Here is a 15,264-nt window from a genome sequence, read left to right as displayed (position 1 = left end):
TCTTTTTCCTGTTTCACAACTGAGCAACCAAGGTTCAGAAAGGGATAGTAACTCGCCTAGAGACACACAGCTGAGAAGAGGCATAGCCATGGTCAGCGCCACATCTAACTAGAAATCAGGGGGCTTTTAATTTCATCATGTTGTTTATTATTGCCTGGGGCATGGTGAGGTGCATCACTAAGTAGCTTAATATCTGGGATCTAGGAGCTCCCTATCTGACCTTAGACCCACTCTCCACTCTTCAGCTCTATTCTGTATAGAAGGAAAACTGAATCCCCTGGGCTCCCAGGTCAGCTGGCCTCCTGCCTGGTTGGGCCCATGGAAGGGACTGGTGAGAGATAAGGATGAACAGGAGGGAGAAGCTGAGGTTTTCTTCTCTCTCTCTCTCTGCCTGGGTGGCTCCTCTGGCAGGGGTTTGCCTCCTGACTCAGACACCCACTGCACAGACCCATAGCTTCCAGCTGTAGTCAGTTGACCCTGACCCTGACCTCAGGTGCACCAACCTGGGCTCCTGCGGATCTCTGGATTACCTCTCTGCCCCCTTTTGAGTCTCAGCTGCTCTCTCAGTTGGATAACCATTTCCTTGAATTATTTTCCCTCTTATAAACATCTGAAGGGGTTTTTACTGTCCTGGTTAGATCCTGACTGAGATGTTGACCAAGTTGCTGGACCGAGGGAACCAACTGGCAGCTCATGATCCTGCACTGAGAGTTGAGGAACGGCTGGGTTCTGCATCTCAAGACCACATGTTGGCCACAAGCCTCTGTCTGGCCAGACAAGAAAGCTTTTGGAAAAGGCACACACTTTTTCTCTTTCTGAGGTTCACAGCAGGGAGATGGGGGTTGGGGGGGGGGTAAAATGACCACAGTTGGTATCCTAATTCCATGGTCTTAGAGTGAAAAAAAATTCATCATCAATCACTAGCTACAGATGTGTTTCCTCAACTGTGGTGAGGAGTAGTAGATGCATGGAATGTTAATAGGTATTTTGTGGGGGGAAAGGGTTTTTGAAAAATGCTAGGTTAAACAAAGTTAACCGGATTTCTTTACAGCCAGGCTTTAGTAACGTGCATAGTAAATATCTTAAAAAAGAGAGAGAGAGAGAGATAGATAGATAGAGAGTGTTACATTATGCAATGTGTGACAAGCCCAAATCTTATATGATCAGAAAAACAACATCTTGTAGATCTAATATTTCCAGGAACATTGTTCTAGAAACACTGGTTTATGGTACTGGTGCTAAAACCCTTTTGTGGGCATCTGGGTCTTTCACGGACTGGAGCTGGCGCCTTCCCACTTTACCCTTGGCTACTCTCCGGTCCATACTCCAGACAGGTCACCCCCCACACACACACACCAGGCCCAACCACATCGTGTGGTTTCAATGCCCCTTGCCTTTGCATGAGCTTCTCTCTGCCCCTGCTCATGGGGAAAGGCTATTCCTCCTGCAAGGTGTCACCCATGTGCATCTGTTCCCAGGAAACCTCCCCTTGGGGCCCAGGCGGAGCAACTCATCCTGCATTTGGATGTCACCTACCTCGTGCAACAGTCTACTACAGCAGTTACCATATCTCAGGGGCAACTCTGTCTCTGCCCTGCACTGTCTGTAAGTGCAGTGATCAAGCCTTACTTGTCACTGTGTGCGAGGCAGTGCCCAGGGCTGGGTGGTTACCATGGTTACCAGTCAGGTTATGGGGGGAGCAAGTGGGGGGACATGACAAATACCCCAAGATTTTATATTTCTTTTTTTTAACTTAAATAATCTCTATGCCCAATGTGGGGCTCAAAATCATGAACCTGAGATCAAGAGTTGCATGCTCTACTGACGAGCCAGTCAGCCCAAGATTTTAAATACTTACATCATTTTCTGTTAGCAAGGCTTGATTATAATTGACTTGCGTTTCATGTTAAATCAAATAGAAGTTCCATTGTTAGGATGAGCCCAATAAGTTAACCTTACATGAATGCAGCTAGTTTTATTATGATGAAAATAGTTGATTTTTTTTTAATAATTTTTTATTTTTTATAAACATATATTTTTATCCCCAGGGGTACAGGTCTGTGAATCACCAGGTTTACACACTTCACAGCACTCACCAAAGCACATACCCTCCCCAATGTCCATAATCCCACCCCCTTCTCCCAAACCCCCTCCCCCCCAAATAGTTGATTTTTTTAAAAAAATCCTAAAATCAATTGTTTAACAACCATCAACAAGATTTAACACCCAGATTAACACTGCCATGACAAAACTGGCCACTAGGTGTCAGCCCAGGAAAAGAGGAGGGAGGGCTACCCCTGAAAGTGTTTTACTTTTTCCTCCAATTATCACCATAAATATCAAATATTTAAACAACAAAATATTAGGCAATTAAAATTATCCATTAAGGGAATGTTTTTTTAAAAGATATCTAAAATTTTGACGTTTTCCCTTTGCAAAATAGTTTATAAATGGTGTTAGTTTAACCTGTATTTTTCAAGAAACATTTGCACAGATTGGAGATATTGACTCCTAAGAGGAAACCGGCTCCGTTCGCTTCTGATATGCCCTCAAATTGTATGTAACATGGACCATATGGTAATCACCACTGTGGCGAGCGGTCAGAGGAAAGAGCGCGGTTGCTAGATTCAGGCAGATGGAGGGTCTGAGTCCTGGCTCTGCCACTTCTTTAAAAAGTGACATAACCTTTCTTAGCCTTGGTTTCTCATCAGTAAAATGGGGATACACTACTCTTTCCATAGGAGAACTGTAAAAATCAAGTAATGGACTATATGTAAAAAGTCTAGCACATAACAAATTCTTCATGTTATTTTCTTTTCCTTAAGACTTCAAGTCTTAATGATTTATTTAACAAAACTATGTTCAGCTCCTGAACAACGAAGGACGTTATAGGTAAGAACTATTATCATTTCATTCACTGCACAGATAATTACTGAGCGCCTTCTACATAGCAGGCTGTGTGCCAGAGGTCCATGAGTCATCACGACATTCCTCCACTTTCCAGAGTGGGTTTCCATCTCTTTGTGGAAGGGGAGCACGAGACTGAATGTAATGTAGCTGTGTATTTCTGAGAATGTATCCACACCCCATAGAAAATCAGTGTGGACTCATGTCTGGGAGGGTGGGCAGAGAGGAAGAAATCTACAAGTTTATCCTCTAATCACCACAAATACCATAAAGTCCCCCACAGAACCATCCCACCATCACTCTGTCTTAGGTTACTGAGCTGCTACTATGTATGCGCTGGGGGCAGAAGAAGGAATACTCCAGAATCCTGTTTTTAAGCTCACGGTCTAGCTAGTACATGGAATCATGAATCACTGTTTTAGGCTCAAAATTGTCAAATGTTAATCACTGCTTAAAAGCGGATCAGAAAGGTCTCTTTTTCAGAGTCTCCATGAAAAAGTAAAAGACCCTAAAATGAGATCATTTGACTAAAGACTCCAATAATAGCACCCATTTCTCTTTGCCACTGTCCCCGAAGATACAATATTTAAAAGTGAGTTTACTCCACTAATATACTGATCTCTTCTATGTTCCTACCTGGACCTGATTATTTACTGCATGGGATGATCCCATAAAGGGTGATCTTCTCTAGACTCTAACTGCCTCTGGTCAGGTACCACGTAGCTGCTGGGTTGTGTCTTTGTTTTACACTTCTACACTGACGGTACTGTGTTTGCGTCCGATTCTTCTCACACTCTAAGGGATTGTGTGTGTGTGTTTTTAAACTAAGCATCTCTACTGTGCAACACTGAAATACAGCCACTAGTCTGATGCATAGTATTGGAAAACAGGTATCGCTCATTCATTTGTTCTTCCACACATTCAGCAAATACTTAACAAGTACCTATTAAAAATATCAGAGTATGTGAGGAACACCAAGGAATACAGAATGTGGTCCAATCCTACAGGAACAAAGTAAGAAAGGAATCAGGATTATGATATGAGATCAAAGTATGGAAATCTCCCCCTGGATAGTCTAAGGTACCACTAGGTGTGGTTTATTTTTCAAGTATTTTAGAACATGTGGGAATTTCATTTTGGTCATATTCAGTGATGCTCTTTGAAATCACTCAGGGAAGCTTGATCATCATGTTTAAGCAGATTTCCTGCCAGTTCTTATCTTCTCTCACTTAAGGACCTACTTTTTACTTGAGCAGTCTACTTCTAGAACAATGGTTCTCAGTTCAGCAAGCATTTGTGGTGTGGCTCCAGGATGTCAGGACTCCGAAATTATGTCCACAAGCAGCATCAGTGTCCCAACCTGGGAGGCGGACTATAGAGGTTTGGGGTCAATATCGAATGATGGTCATCTTCTCCCAAGAGGCACAAAATATTTTGATGAAATAGAACAAAAGATTCTTGATTATATTTTCTCTTGTGCATTAAAAAAAGTGGACTCCAATGCATTTCTTAATTTTAAACCCTTGGTACCTATCCCCCTCATATTTGCCTGTAAGTACTGGTGAGCAATAACATAAATGAGTAATTATTTTTTTTAGTTTTTATTCGATATTATGTGTTTTCTTACAAATCCTTCAGTTACTTCATGAGGTAGGAATAAATAAGCCAAACTCTCATTCGTGTTGTGAATGGCTTCGGATACTCTGACACTTGAACAAGAATGTTTGGCCACTGTTGTTCTAGAATGTGGCAGTGTCATTCTCCACTTCCTCCTTTACTTTCTTGACCTAAGAGGGGTTACTATCCTTGAGTTACTATCTACTGTCAGCAAAAACACTGTGCTGGTGTTTTACGCACATTACTGCTATTTTTATCAGCAGTCCTATAACGTAGGCATTATCTGCATTTTACAGATGAGAAAACTGAGGCTCAGAGAAGTTAAGAGACTTCCAGAGCCAAGACAAAAATCCAGGTGACTCCAAACATACTCTTTCCATCGCACTCTGCCTCCTTGGCTGTTGAGAGCAGCAGAGCTCCTTTCCTCCCTGCTTCATCTACAGGGTTATGACCTTGACTTGGGATGATCACTATGAGGAGAAAGACTGGCAACTGGTACGTTATGAGCCCCTTCTCTAGTCCACTATAGATTCCTGCTGTCAACACTTCTGTTTAGCTCAGGACAGCAGGTTTGGGCTATAATTCCCTATCTGCTTGCTTAAAATAAACTAAAAAAAAATAAGAAAATCTCTGACCAACTTTCCCTACAGAATATCCATGGGGACATATCCACCCTTCACAAACACACCACTGTCTGCTTAAAGACAGCGTGGGCTCTGTGTGGAAAACAATTTGGTGGTTCCTCGAAAATAAAATCACCACACGACCCAACAATTCCATTTCTAGGTATGCACCCCAAAGGAACTGAAAATGGGGCCTCCAACAGATGCGTGCACAGGAAAGTTCACGCAGTATTCACCACAGCCGAAAGGCGGGAGCCACCCAAGTGTCCATCCATCCATTCAAGACTGGACAAGCAAAATGTGGGAGATCCATACATACAGTGGAATATTACTCAGCCTTAAAAGGGGATGAAGTCCCGACACCAGCTACATACAGTGTGGAGGAGCCCTGAAAATGTTATGCTCAATGAAATTAGCCATACGCAGGAGGACAAGTAACTCACTTCAGGAAATATCTAGAATAGGGACATTCATAGAGAGTAGAGGAGAGGTTACCAAGGACTGGCGGGACGGGCAAGTGGGGAGTTACTGCTTAATGGGCTCAGAGTTTCTATCTGGGGTAACGCAAATTTTGAAAACACGGTGATGGTGCTTGTACAGTATTGTGACTGTAATTAATGCCACCGAATAGCATACTGAGCGATGGTGAAAATGGAAAATTTATGTTATATGTTTTTACCACAAAAAAAAAAAAAAAAAATTTAAAAAAGGGGGAGAAGAAGAGGAAAAAGCGTGAGCTCATAGACAGACATGGGTTCAATTTCCAGCTCGAGGCTCCCAAGCAGTGCAGAGAATCTCAGAGCCAGCAAAGAGGAGCACACGCCAGCCTCTTCCAGGCTTTCTCCTTTCCCCTGCTTCCCTTACCTCCCATGTCTCGTTCTCCTGCACACACTGTTTTCGGGTTCCTCAACCCTTTCTTGTAGCACAAGACGGAGGCACAAATTAGTGACACTCCTTGTATATGTTCTGGGCATCCTCTGCTTGCCCGCGTGGAGAGCAGGGAGCGCATGCCAGGAAGGGCTCTCTATGCTTTCCATCCTGAGCTGTGGTTAGACCGAGTCAACGCAAATCTGCTCCTTACCACGCTGTGACAAGCTGGCACCCCAAGTCAGGCTTCTGCACGCTGCTGACTTGCACTTCTTCTATTCAGAAGCCTTCAAAATACGGCGTTTCAGACCTTTATTCACAAAGGCGATTGTTGCGATATTAATTAAAATATTAAAAGACTGGAAACTATCTAAAGGTCCAATGAGAATAGTTACAGAAATGATGGTGGCTGTCCTTGATGGAATGTTCGGCAGCTGTACAAAAACCGCGTCTGATGTAACGTTAGATGGAGGAGGAACAAACTTTTAACTTAGGTTTGACAGCAGCTACGGAAACACTTCGCAACATGAAAAGTTATTGACAAGAGCATATGAAAGGTAGTTAAATTAAGGTAGGTGGGTTAGTTCAGTGGGACCATTGTGGTGTTCGAATGTTTCTAGTTTCTAAATACTCTTCTGTTTTCCGTTACACTAAAAACGCATAGAGATATAGTTGTGCCTTTTGAAGCCATGAGATCAATGGCGTTACTCAACCAGGAAACAGATATACATGGTGTTTTTCCGACCTGTTCCAACACAGCCTCGTCCGTTCATGCTTGAAAGCCAGGCTATCAATTTGCTTTTATCTTAACTTGTCTGTCTTTAAGGGGTTTTTTAGGTGGATAAATATGAGTCAGCAGTATCATGTGCAAAATGAGGGGTTATAAGGTGGATGAGGCCAGTGTACCCACAGCTGAATCTGGAAGCCAGGCCTCCTGGGACAGACTAAGCAAGCGGAGTCGGATGCTGCCTGCACAGCCTCCTTCCGAGCACATGAATGTGACCGCCTGTTCACTGCCCCCACCCCAGCACCGGCTCCCTGAGGGCAGGGGCTGTGCTCCCTTCATCCTAGGGAGGCCCAGCTGGCAGCCTGGCCCAGAGAGAGCCGCGCTGGCCTGCTGACTCAATGACACTCATAGTACCCCATCTATCCCGGCCTTTCTGCAGACCCTGGCACGGAACAGGATGAGTTCGAAAGCACCAATATCCATCAGTTTTGCTCTTTGATTTGATGTTTTACCAAACCCTGCAGTGGGCCAGAGGTGGGAACAAGTACCTGTAAATGTACTATCTTGAGGCGACTCCACGTATGAGCTTATGAGAAACTATGAACGGAAAAAGGCAGGAAATTAAAACACACAATTCTATTTTTGAAAGTTCTTTCAAGCTGAGGCCACTGTGCTGTCTTCCAAATAGAGGGTGGTAGGTTAGTCTTGCTCAGATTCCACAATGATATAATTTTAAACAAAGGAGTGTGGGAAAAGTAAGATTCTTTTAAAAATTCATTCGTTCTCTCTGAGAGGGAGGAAGGGGAATGTTCGTGGCAAATTCAAGAACCACACTGCTATACATATCCTCCAAAAGTTGCCATCTTCCACCAAGCACAGAAAGGATCCTCGGTCTAGCAATTAAAATCATTTGTCTTTTATCCCCTTCTTGCCAAAAAGGACCCCAGCCCTAACTAGTTAATCCCTAACACACACTGCTACTCCCAGAGTTGCCTGGCAACTGCAAGGAGGCGTGTCAGAGAGCAAGAAAGGCCTAAGTAAATGAGCTAGAGCCTGGGCCGCTGCTTGACATGGATAAAGGGGGTTTTTCTGAACGGGGCTGCCTGGCTGCTTGTGGTTCTGTCATTTAAGTGGAGAAGAACAAGTTGACATGGCCGATACTGTTAAATATCTTGGGCTCTGCACCTCCTATTCTCTGCGTGGCTGAAAAATGGGTCACATGCCCTTGCGATTTGTAGGCACTGTCCCCTCTGCCAGGGAGCACCAACCTCCAGAGCCTAAAGACAAGGCAGGATGTGCCGTGTTTGCGTTGCACACACTGAACACAACCCTGGCCTTGCACACGTCTCTGCTCCTTACTTTCTGTCACCCATCCCTCCAACCACTATTCCAAGATTGACTCACTGACACCTGCACCCTGCCATGACCTGCGCCCGGCGCTGGCACTGCGGAGAGAGTTGTTAACGTGGAGCCTGAGGAAATCAGAACAAAGAGAGGCAAGAGGGTGCGGTGGAAGGAACCTGAGTTTTGGAGTCGGGCAGACCTGAGTCTGCCTCTTGGCTCTCCCGCCCACCAGGAAGTCACCGGCGATCTCCGCCTTCATCCCCCACCTGGGATGCAGGAAGGAAGGGGGCCGTCGTGGGAGACGGCTGAGATCACGGAAGCGGAGCCACTGGGGAGATGAACCGAGCTCCATCCAGCCTTGTGGGAGGCCGCCGAGCGGGTATCCCACTCTCTGGCCCTTTGGGAGAAGAATTCACCTGGCCCTGAAGAGACACTGCCAGCTAGCCCATGCAGGCCCTCCTGCCTGGGTCCGGCCTGGAGCCCTAGGCAGGGACAGGGAGCAGCGAGGCTCTGGCATGTGGCCGGCCTCAGCAGGGGGATGCCGTTCCCTTCCCTTCCGGGCAGGGGAAAGAAAGCGACGCTCGAGATTCCCCAGCCAGCTGCATTTTGAAATTTTTCCAGTCGGACAGGGCAAAAAAAAAAAAAAAAGGCCAAAGAGTTAAAAGTCTCCAGTGAGCCGTGGGCCGTGGAGGAGGAATGGCGCGTCCTGGCCCCTCCGGTGGGGGCTCGCCCCCCTCCCCGAGCCAGGCAGGGCACCGAGGGGCGCAGCGGGAGCCGGCCGCCAAGCAGAGTAGAAAGCAGCGCTGTCTAGTCTGTCACGTTTCATGTTGTAAAAAATCCAAACCCGGTGACTCCGCAGTGACCTGAGTCCCGAGGCTGCGCCTGCTGGCCCAGGGTGGGAAGCCAGCACACTGTAGCAGTGTGGCAAACGCTGGGGACATGCAACAGGGCAGCTAGAGGGGAAGAGCCATGGGAGCTCTGGGGGTCTGCAGTGCCCTCCGCACCCACACCCGCTTCTCGGGGCCCCCCACCCTGTAGGCTCCCTCTGCCATCAGCCGTGGAACATTCTCCACATGTAAGGCTGCTGCTTGGGCCCTGCCCTCAATCTGTCTCAGGGGCTCTGCCCGCCAGGCTGCCACCTGCTTCTGGCCGCCAGCTTTCTCCCTCACCTTTTATTTTAAAAAATAAAATAAGATAACCACTTAGAGTTGCCCCCATGAAAATTAGTGACCCCAGCCCAAACCACCTTATAAGTAGTAGGTGTTTGCTACCCTGCTGTCTAGACTCTCCCTGCTGGGGACCTGGGGCAAGGGATGACCCTTCCCCTGGCTCATTGCCAACCACCTTCCTCCCCACCCCACCCCTAATTTCTGGGATGTGTAAGTAATGAACCTTGTGACTTCCTTTCCTTCATGTGGGTATACTGACATTGCTCCTGCAATCAAAAGACCTCATGGTTTTCACGTTCCCAAAGTGGGAGCCCAGAGGCCAGGGGACCTTCCTGGTCACCCTGGGTTATAATCTGCCCATTCTTCATTTAATTCACCAGCTCCAGCCCCCAAACACACCCAAACTCATGTCCTCTAGGACCTCAGAATGTGACCTGATTTAGAAATAGCAAAGGTTTCCATGTACTTGGACCGTCTAACCAAGTAAATCCATGTCAGGGATTCTGCCTGAGGAAATAATTCAGACGGTGCATGAAGATGTCTATAAAGATGTTCATCACAGTGTGATTTAAAATGGGGAGAGGTTACCCACGATCTGAAGAACCAGCATTAGGATGATGGGGTGGGCCTCAGCACTGACTGCAGATTGTGGGAACTTGAGAAAAATCTCAGACACTTGCCGTTTTAAGAGCCCCACAGGTGGCTCTGATCCACGCAGAGTTAAGAACCACAGGGGTCACCTGATGGGGTACGTGCTGTCATCGTAAGAGATGTTTAAGGAGAGTTTTTATATAAGGTGAAAAAATACTACTACAACATACTAAAACTACTACAGCATACTAAAACATAAAACAACATACTAAAAGGCAAAACCAAATAACTGAGAAGTGGATTACTTTGCCAGGAATATATCAACTGTCTTTAAGGAAAAAAACCAAAACCCAAAACCTAAATGAAACAAAAACAATCCTGAAACCCTAAAGCCTAGGTAGAAACATGCTAACATGTTGTCTTAACTCCAGACGATAGGATTATGGGTATTTTCTCATTTCTAGTCCTCTGTTAAACTTTTTTTTTTTTTTTCCCTTACCAAGAGCAGGTGCTATTTTTATAACCAGGGAAACAACTAAAAGACAAGTGGCCCTGGGGAGGGCACCCTAACCTCTCAGCACCGTGCTTACTGTCACCCAAAACAGGCTCACCCAAAGTACCATTCCCCATGCCACCCCCGTGTGGCCAATGCCCACCAACCCTTATCTCTTCTTGGGCTCATTTGTGCTTTGCAGTCAATTATTTTAATTAATTCCCCAAACAATCTTGCATAGGAAGTGTTGTTAGCCCATCTCTCAAATAAAGAGAAATTCCTAGAATTAAATCTATGGTTTAAAAACCATGGGGGTAGCATGGTGATGATGCCTGGCCAGAAAATTGCAGGCCCTCTGGCTTCCCTCCTGGCCGTCCAGAAAAAAGCTATTTGGGAGCTGATAAATGGGACCAAAGGCACGACAATCTGCCATATTTCATTGATTCTAAGATGCAGATTTCTTCAAACTGTAACATCTCTGGAATCCGGATGTGTCTTACAACTGATGGCATCCAACTGTGATGGATCCAGCACCCTTTCCTGTTTCGGAATGGTACCCAGAGTAATGGTACATCTTATGACTGAAAGGCAACCCAGGCTCAGTGAAATGTACCTTGTTTTCAACCAAACCCATCATCCTATCCTCAGAATGCCACTTTTAATAACTATATAATATTCTAGCATACGGATAGACTTTAATTTCTTTAACCAGTTGCCTATTACGGACACTTAGGTCTGTTCCATGTTTTTACCATTATCAGTACTGCTACTGGGAATACCTTGCATTAAGTTTTTCGCTTTTTCTACTTACAGGCATCATCACCTTCTCCTAGGTCCAAATCTTGGGAGACATTTGACATCTCTTGCCCCTCGTCTCCCACATCTCGTATCTTTGCAGATGCATCTAGTCATTTCTTCTTCATGGTACCTCTTCCTGGTGTTACCACCAGAGGGCTCTCTTCTGAGTCTCCTGGACAGTCCCCTGGTCTCTGCTTCAAACTCCCCTTTCAGTCCATCACTCTAGTACTGGTCAAACACGACAAACAGTCTTAGCATATCTCTACTCAAAACCTGATATTTCCTACAAGGCGAAGTTCACACTTCTAGCCTAGCATCCCAGGCCCTGTCAAATTTGGCTCCAACCTCTCCAGCAGCCTCTTCTCCCTATCCAAACCCACGACTCCAGACAAAGTGGAAATGAGGGGTACTGCCTCCAAGCCTTTGCTCACTCAGTTAACTCCACACCTGCCACATGGAGGGACGCTCTCTCTTTTTCCAAACCTGAGCCATCAGACCCAGGTCAAGTTTTACCTTCCCTATGAAACATTTTATGGCTCATTTGATCCTTATAACCATCTGGAGATGTAGAATGATAGGTATTCTTAGCTTCATTTCACAGGTGAAGAAACTGAAGTTTAAAGAGATGAAGTGGCTTGTTCAAGGTCATATAGCTTAGAAGTGCAGAGCCCGGCTTTGAACTCCAGGGCTTCCGTCCTCAAACCCAGGGACTTTTAGAGTCAAGTGCAAATACAACCATAAAATTCTTCTGAGGAACAACTTGTGCCCAGATCATGTATCCAGCAATCCCTCCCAAGATTCAACAGCCTCTGTATTCTAGACAATCATACGACAAAATGAAATCATTTTAAGAGTGGAAATACTGCATGTTTGTCAGTTCCCAGCAACGCAAGGAAAGGACTAGACCAGTTATCCCATTCACCTTTCAGAGATGGAAAGACAACAGTATCTTTCTTGAATTATATGAGCTCTCCAATGAGCACTAGACCTGACTGGTTCAGCTGGGCCCAGGGTATGGACAAAGAATCAGAGCTGCCTCACTTGGAGACAAGTAAGACATGGGGAATTTGCTTTAACTAAGAGCTTTCGTGGACCTCAGGGAAGCAGCTCTAAGGAAGCAAAAAGAAAGTACATCCCTTGTGTTATGACCATGACATTGCCTGAAGCAGAGGCAGCTTAGAAAGTCAGGCCCAAGTGCTGGACAGGAGACAAGGAACAAGGAATGGTGGCACCAGACTGCTGCTTCCTGAGTCCCCGACCTGGCAGCAAGTGTGCTCTGGGTGAAGGGAAAACAAGGTGGTTACTATTATTCTGGGTCTCACTTAGACACATGATGGAGTCACAGTAATCAAAAAAAAATTCTTAACAATGTGTAACGGTGGCTCATGGGGAAGCATAACCAAGATTCACTGTCAGAGTTTGCACGTGAAATGCACCGCCTGACATATAACTCACCTTGTCATTTAACAGAATAAAATGCCGTGGGTTAAAACCAAGACGGAAACGAACAGTCCCGGCCTATAGGCAGTGCGACCTATGGCTGGTTCCTCAGACCCACTCCAGCCAGGCTGGATGCGGCTGCCATCACCGGCCGGCTCAGGATGAAGGAGGCTCTGCGCTCTTGAGAGAATAGGGCTGTTGGCAAGGTCACCCCCCAGTTTCCCTCCTATGCATGGTGACTTGGGCCCAAGCCCAGTTCTCCATTCTCTGTGGCCAAGAGGCCGGAAGTAGGCAGAGGAGAGGGTTATCAGGCGGGAGCTTCCCACTGAGGCTGGGGGAGAGCTCGTACTTTTTTTGGTTTTAGGGTTGCCCCTAAATATCTTCGCATCTTCACAGTAACTTCCCACCGCACAGGGCAGGCAGGGGAATGGACGAGGCTACTGAGGCTCAGGAAGGCCGAGTCAGCACGCCAAGTGCACTTTGGGAGCACCTGAGGAGTGAATCGCTAGGATGCCTTGCTTTCCCAAGGGTGGAGCCGAGGCCCCTTCCTAGGAAAAGGGCCTTGAGACACAGAGGGAAAGCATGGTTTTGGGACTATTCAGCTCCTCTGCTGGGTTAGCAAGTCATATCTCTTTTGAGCCTCAATTTCCCCATTTGTCAAGTGGAAAAGATCCCCAGAGAGCAGGTATGTGAGAGGTCTGGGCCCTGTCTTAACACGCAGCTGGTGCCACTGTCCAGGGAGGGGACAGGTCTTTAACGTTCACAGGAGTAGTGACCGCTTCACACAGAGCGGCATGGCTTCCTCATGCTAAGAGGAAAGGCAAGGGGAGGCACCCCCAGCCCCTCACAACGCAGACGCACAAACCCTTCTGGGTGAATTCAACCACCAGATGAACAGCTGAATTCCTGTGACCCCTGAGGTATATTTCTCAGCCCTGACGTAGATTTATAGATGCCAAGAAGCTACTCACCGGCTCAATTTTCAGAGCATTTCGGTAGCTGCCGAAGAAAGCCGCCTGGGCCTTGAGGAAGGCCCTGGCCACGCCATCGCCAGTAGTTGTGGACACCTTCTTTAGCCGGTTCTTCAGGGAAGAGATCTGGTGACAGAGAGAAAGGAGACGCGGGTTGAGGGCAGGGTGGGTGGACGGCTGGCAAAACCCGATACATACAGAGCTCGAGAAACTTCCTGGGAGGGGGATGGAATTAACAGCTCAGGGGCTGGAGAACAAACCGCATTCAATATTGGAGCAGGTTTCTGAAACTCAATCGAGCGTATCGAGTCAGAGCAAAAACAAAACCATTTTCTGAGTAGTTTCAATGTACTAGATATGCCCGTTCACATGCATTTTCTAATTTAATTCTTTCCGCAGTCTTGCAAGGACCAGCGCTCCTGTCTTACAAGGGTGAAACAGTCGCAGAGAGGTTAGATTACATGCCTAGGAACAAGCCCAAGAACTGGCCAACTGGAATATGACTTGAAAGTCTTATAATCTGAGCCCAAATGACAAAAATTATTTTAGTTCAAAGTCTACTCCGTCTTTAAATTATTTACAAATATTAGAAATGAATGGCTTATTTATAACATATATACCTCACACCTCATACTCTGGATACATGCTAAATACATAAACACATGTGATATATATTTATTAAATATATTATAACTTATGTTTATTAAATATAAAGTAACTAGAGGAATAACATATATATTCTTACATCCTTCATACTCTAAAGGAATCATGGCAGCCTTACAGATATGTACTCAAAGAGATTCAGGAAAATAGTTAAGAAAGCCATGGCACTGGGAAAGCAGCCAGAAATATTTAGTATATAAATGTAAGCTATAAGGCCTTACATGGTGGCTAGACTGGCCTGCAAATTTGACTTAAGAGCCTCCTAGTGGTCAAAGCAAAAAGAGAAACTCAAGTTGTGAGATTCTTTGGGTCCATGTAGTACAAACAAACCACTTGCACAAATGAAAACGCATTTTCCTGAAAGTGAGAACTCAAAGAGATTTCTCCTGTGAATCCTCAGTGTAGGAAATCCTCATGTGTGACGTGATGGCTCTTGCCCTCAATGTGAGAGACAATACCAAGCTTCCTGGTCTGTTTCTAACAACCTTTCCATTCACCTCAGGCTGCTGCACTACACAACTTCTGGGCACACCATTCACGTTGTATTTGTTCCATGTGAAAAGTATCCCTGGAACTTGGCAATGTGATAGCCTTGAGTCAACGGTGATCTAACAGTGGAAAAAACCAGACCTGGGCCCTGCCCACGCGAAGCTTATATTCCGGTGAGGAAAATACCAAACCCGTGCGGCGTTGCTACGCGATGAGTCTATGCTAGAGCTCACTGAGGAAGTCAGCAAGGCTTCCTGGAGAAAATCAGGCTTGAACAGAAATCTGGAGGATGAGCTTAGGTAGAACCTGGCAAAGACGGGAAGGAACAGTGTCCGGGGAACAGGAGAAAAAGCCTGTGGTGACAAGGAGCTCGGAGAACAGAAAGGACTATGGCTTCAGGGGAGACAGTGATGGAGAATATGGCCTGAAACGAGACTAGAGGAAAAGGCAGAGGTCAGAAGTGCTGTGAGTACAGTAAGGAGTTTTTTTTCCTTTGTCTTGAGGGAAAATGTAGACCTAATGACTGTTTTCAAGCATGTAGGTGACATATCGAGAGAATATTTCA

General features: G+C 46.0%; 1 protein-coding gene across 8 annotated transcripts in view; it reads right to left on the bottom strand.

The window, feature by feature from the left end:
• DENND1A (DENN domain containing 1A) overlaps positions 1 to 15,264 on the bottom strand; it is a 496,023-nt gene that overhangs the window by 140,548 nt on the left and 340,211 nt on the right. For all 8 annotated transcript variants that reach the window (XM_059142351.1, XM_059142348.1, XM_059142354.1 and 5 more), the window contains one exon: positions 13,548 to 13,673. In XM_059142351.1, coding sequence (XP_058998334.1) covers positions 13,548 to 13,673 — 126 coding nt within the window. The remainder of the gene's footprint in view (positions 1 to 13,547; positions 13,674 to 15,264) is intronic.

Source organism: Mustela lutreola, chromosome 12, assembly GCF_030435805.1.
Source record: "Mustela lutreola isolate mMusLut2 chromosome 12, mMusLut2.pri, whole genome shotgun sequence".
Classification (NCBI taxonomy): domain Eukaryota; kingdom Metazoa; phylum Chordata; class Mammalia; order Carnivora; family Mustelidae; genus Mustela; species Mustela lutreola.
Note: the sequence above shows the minus strand (reverse complement) of the source record. Positions and strands in the feature narration are given on the sequence as shown.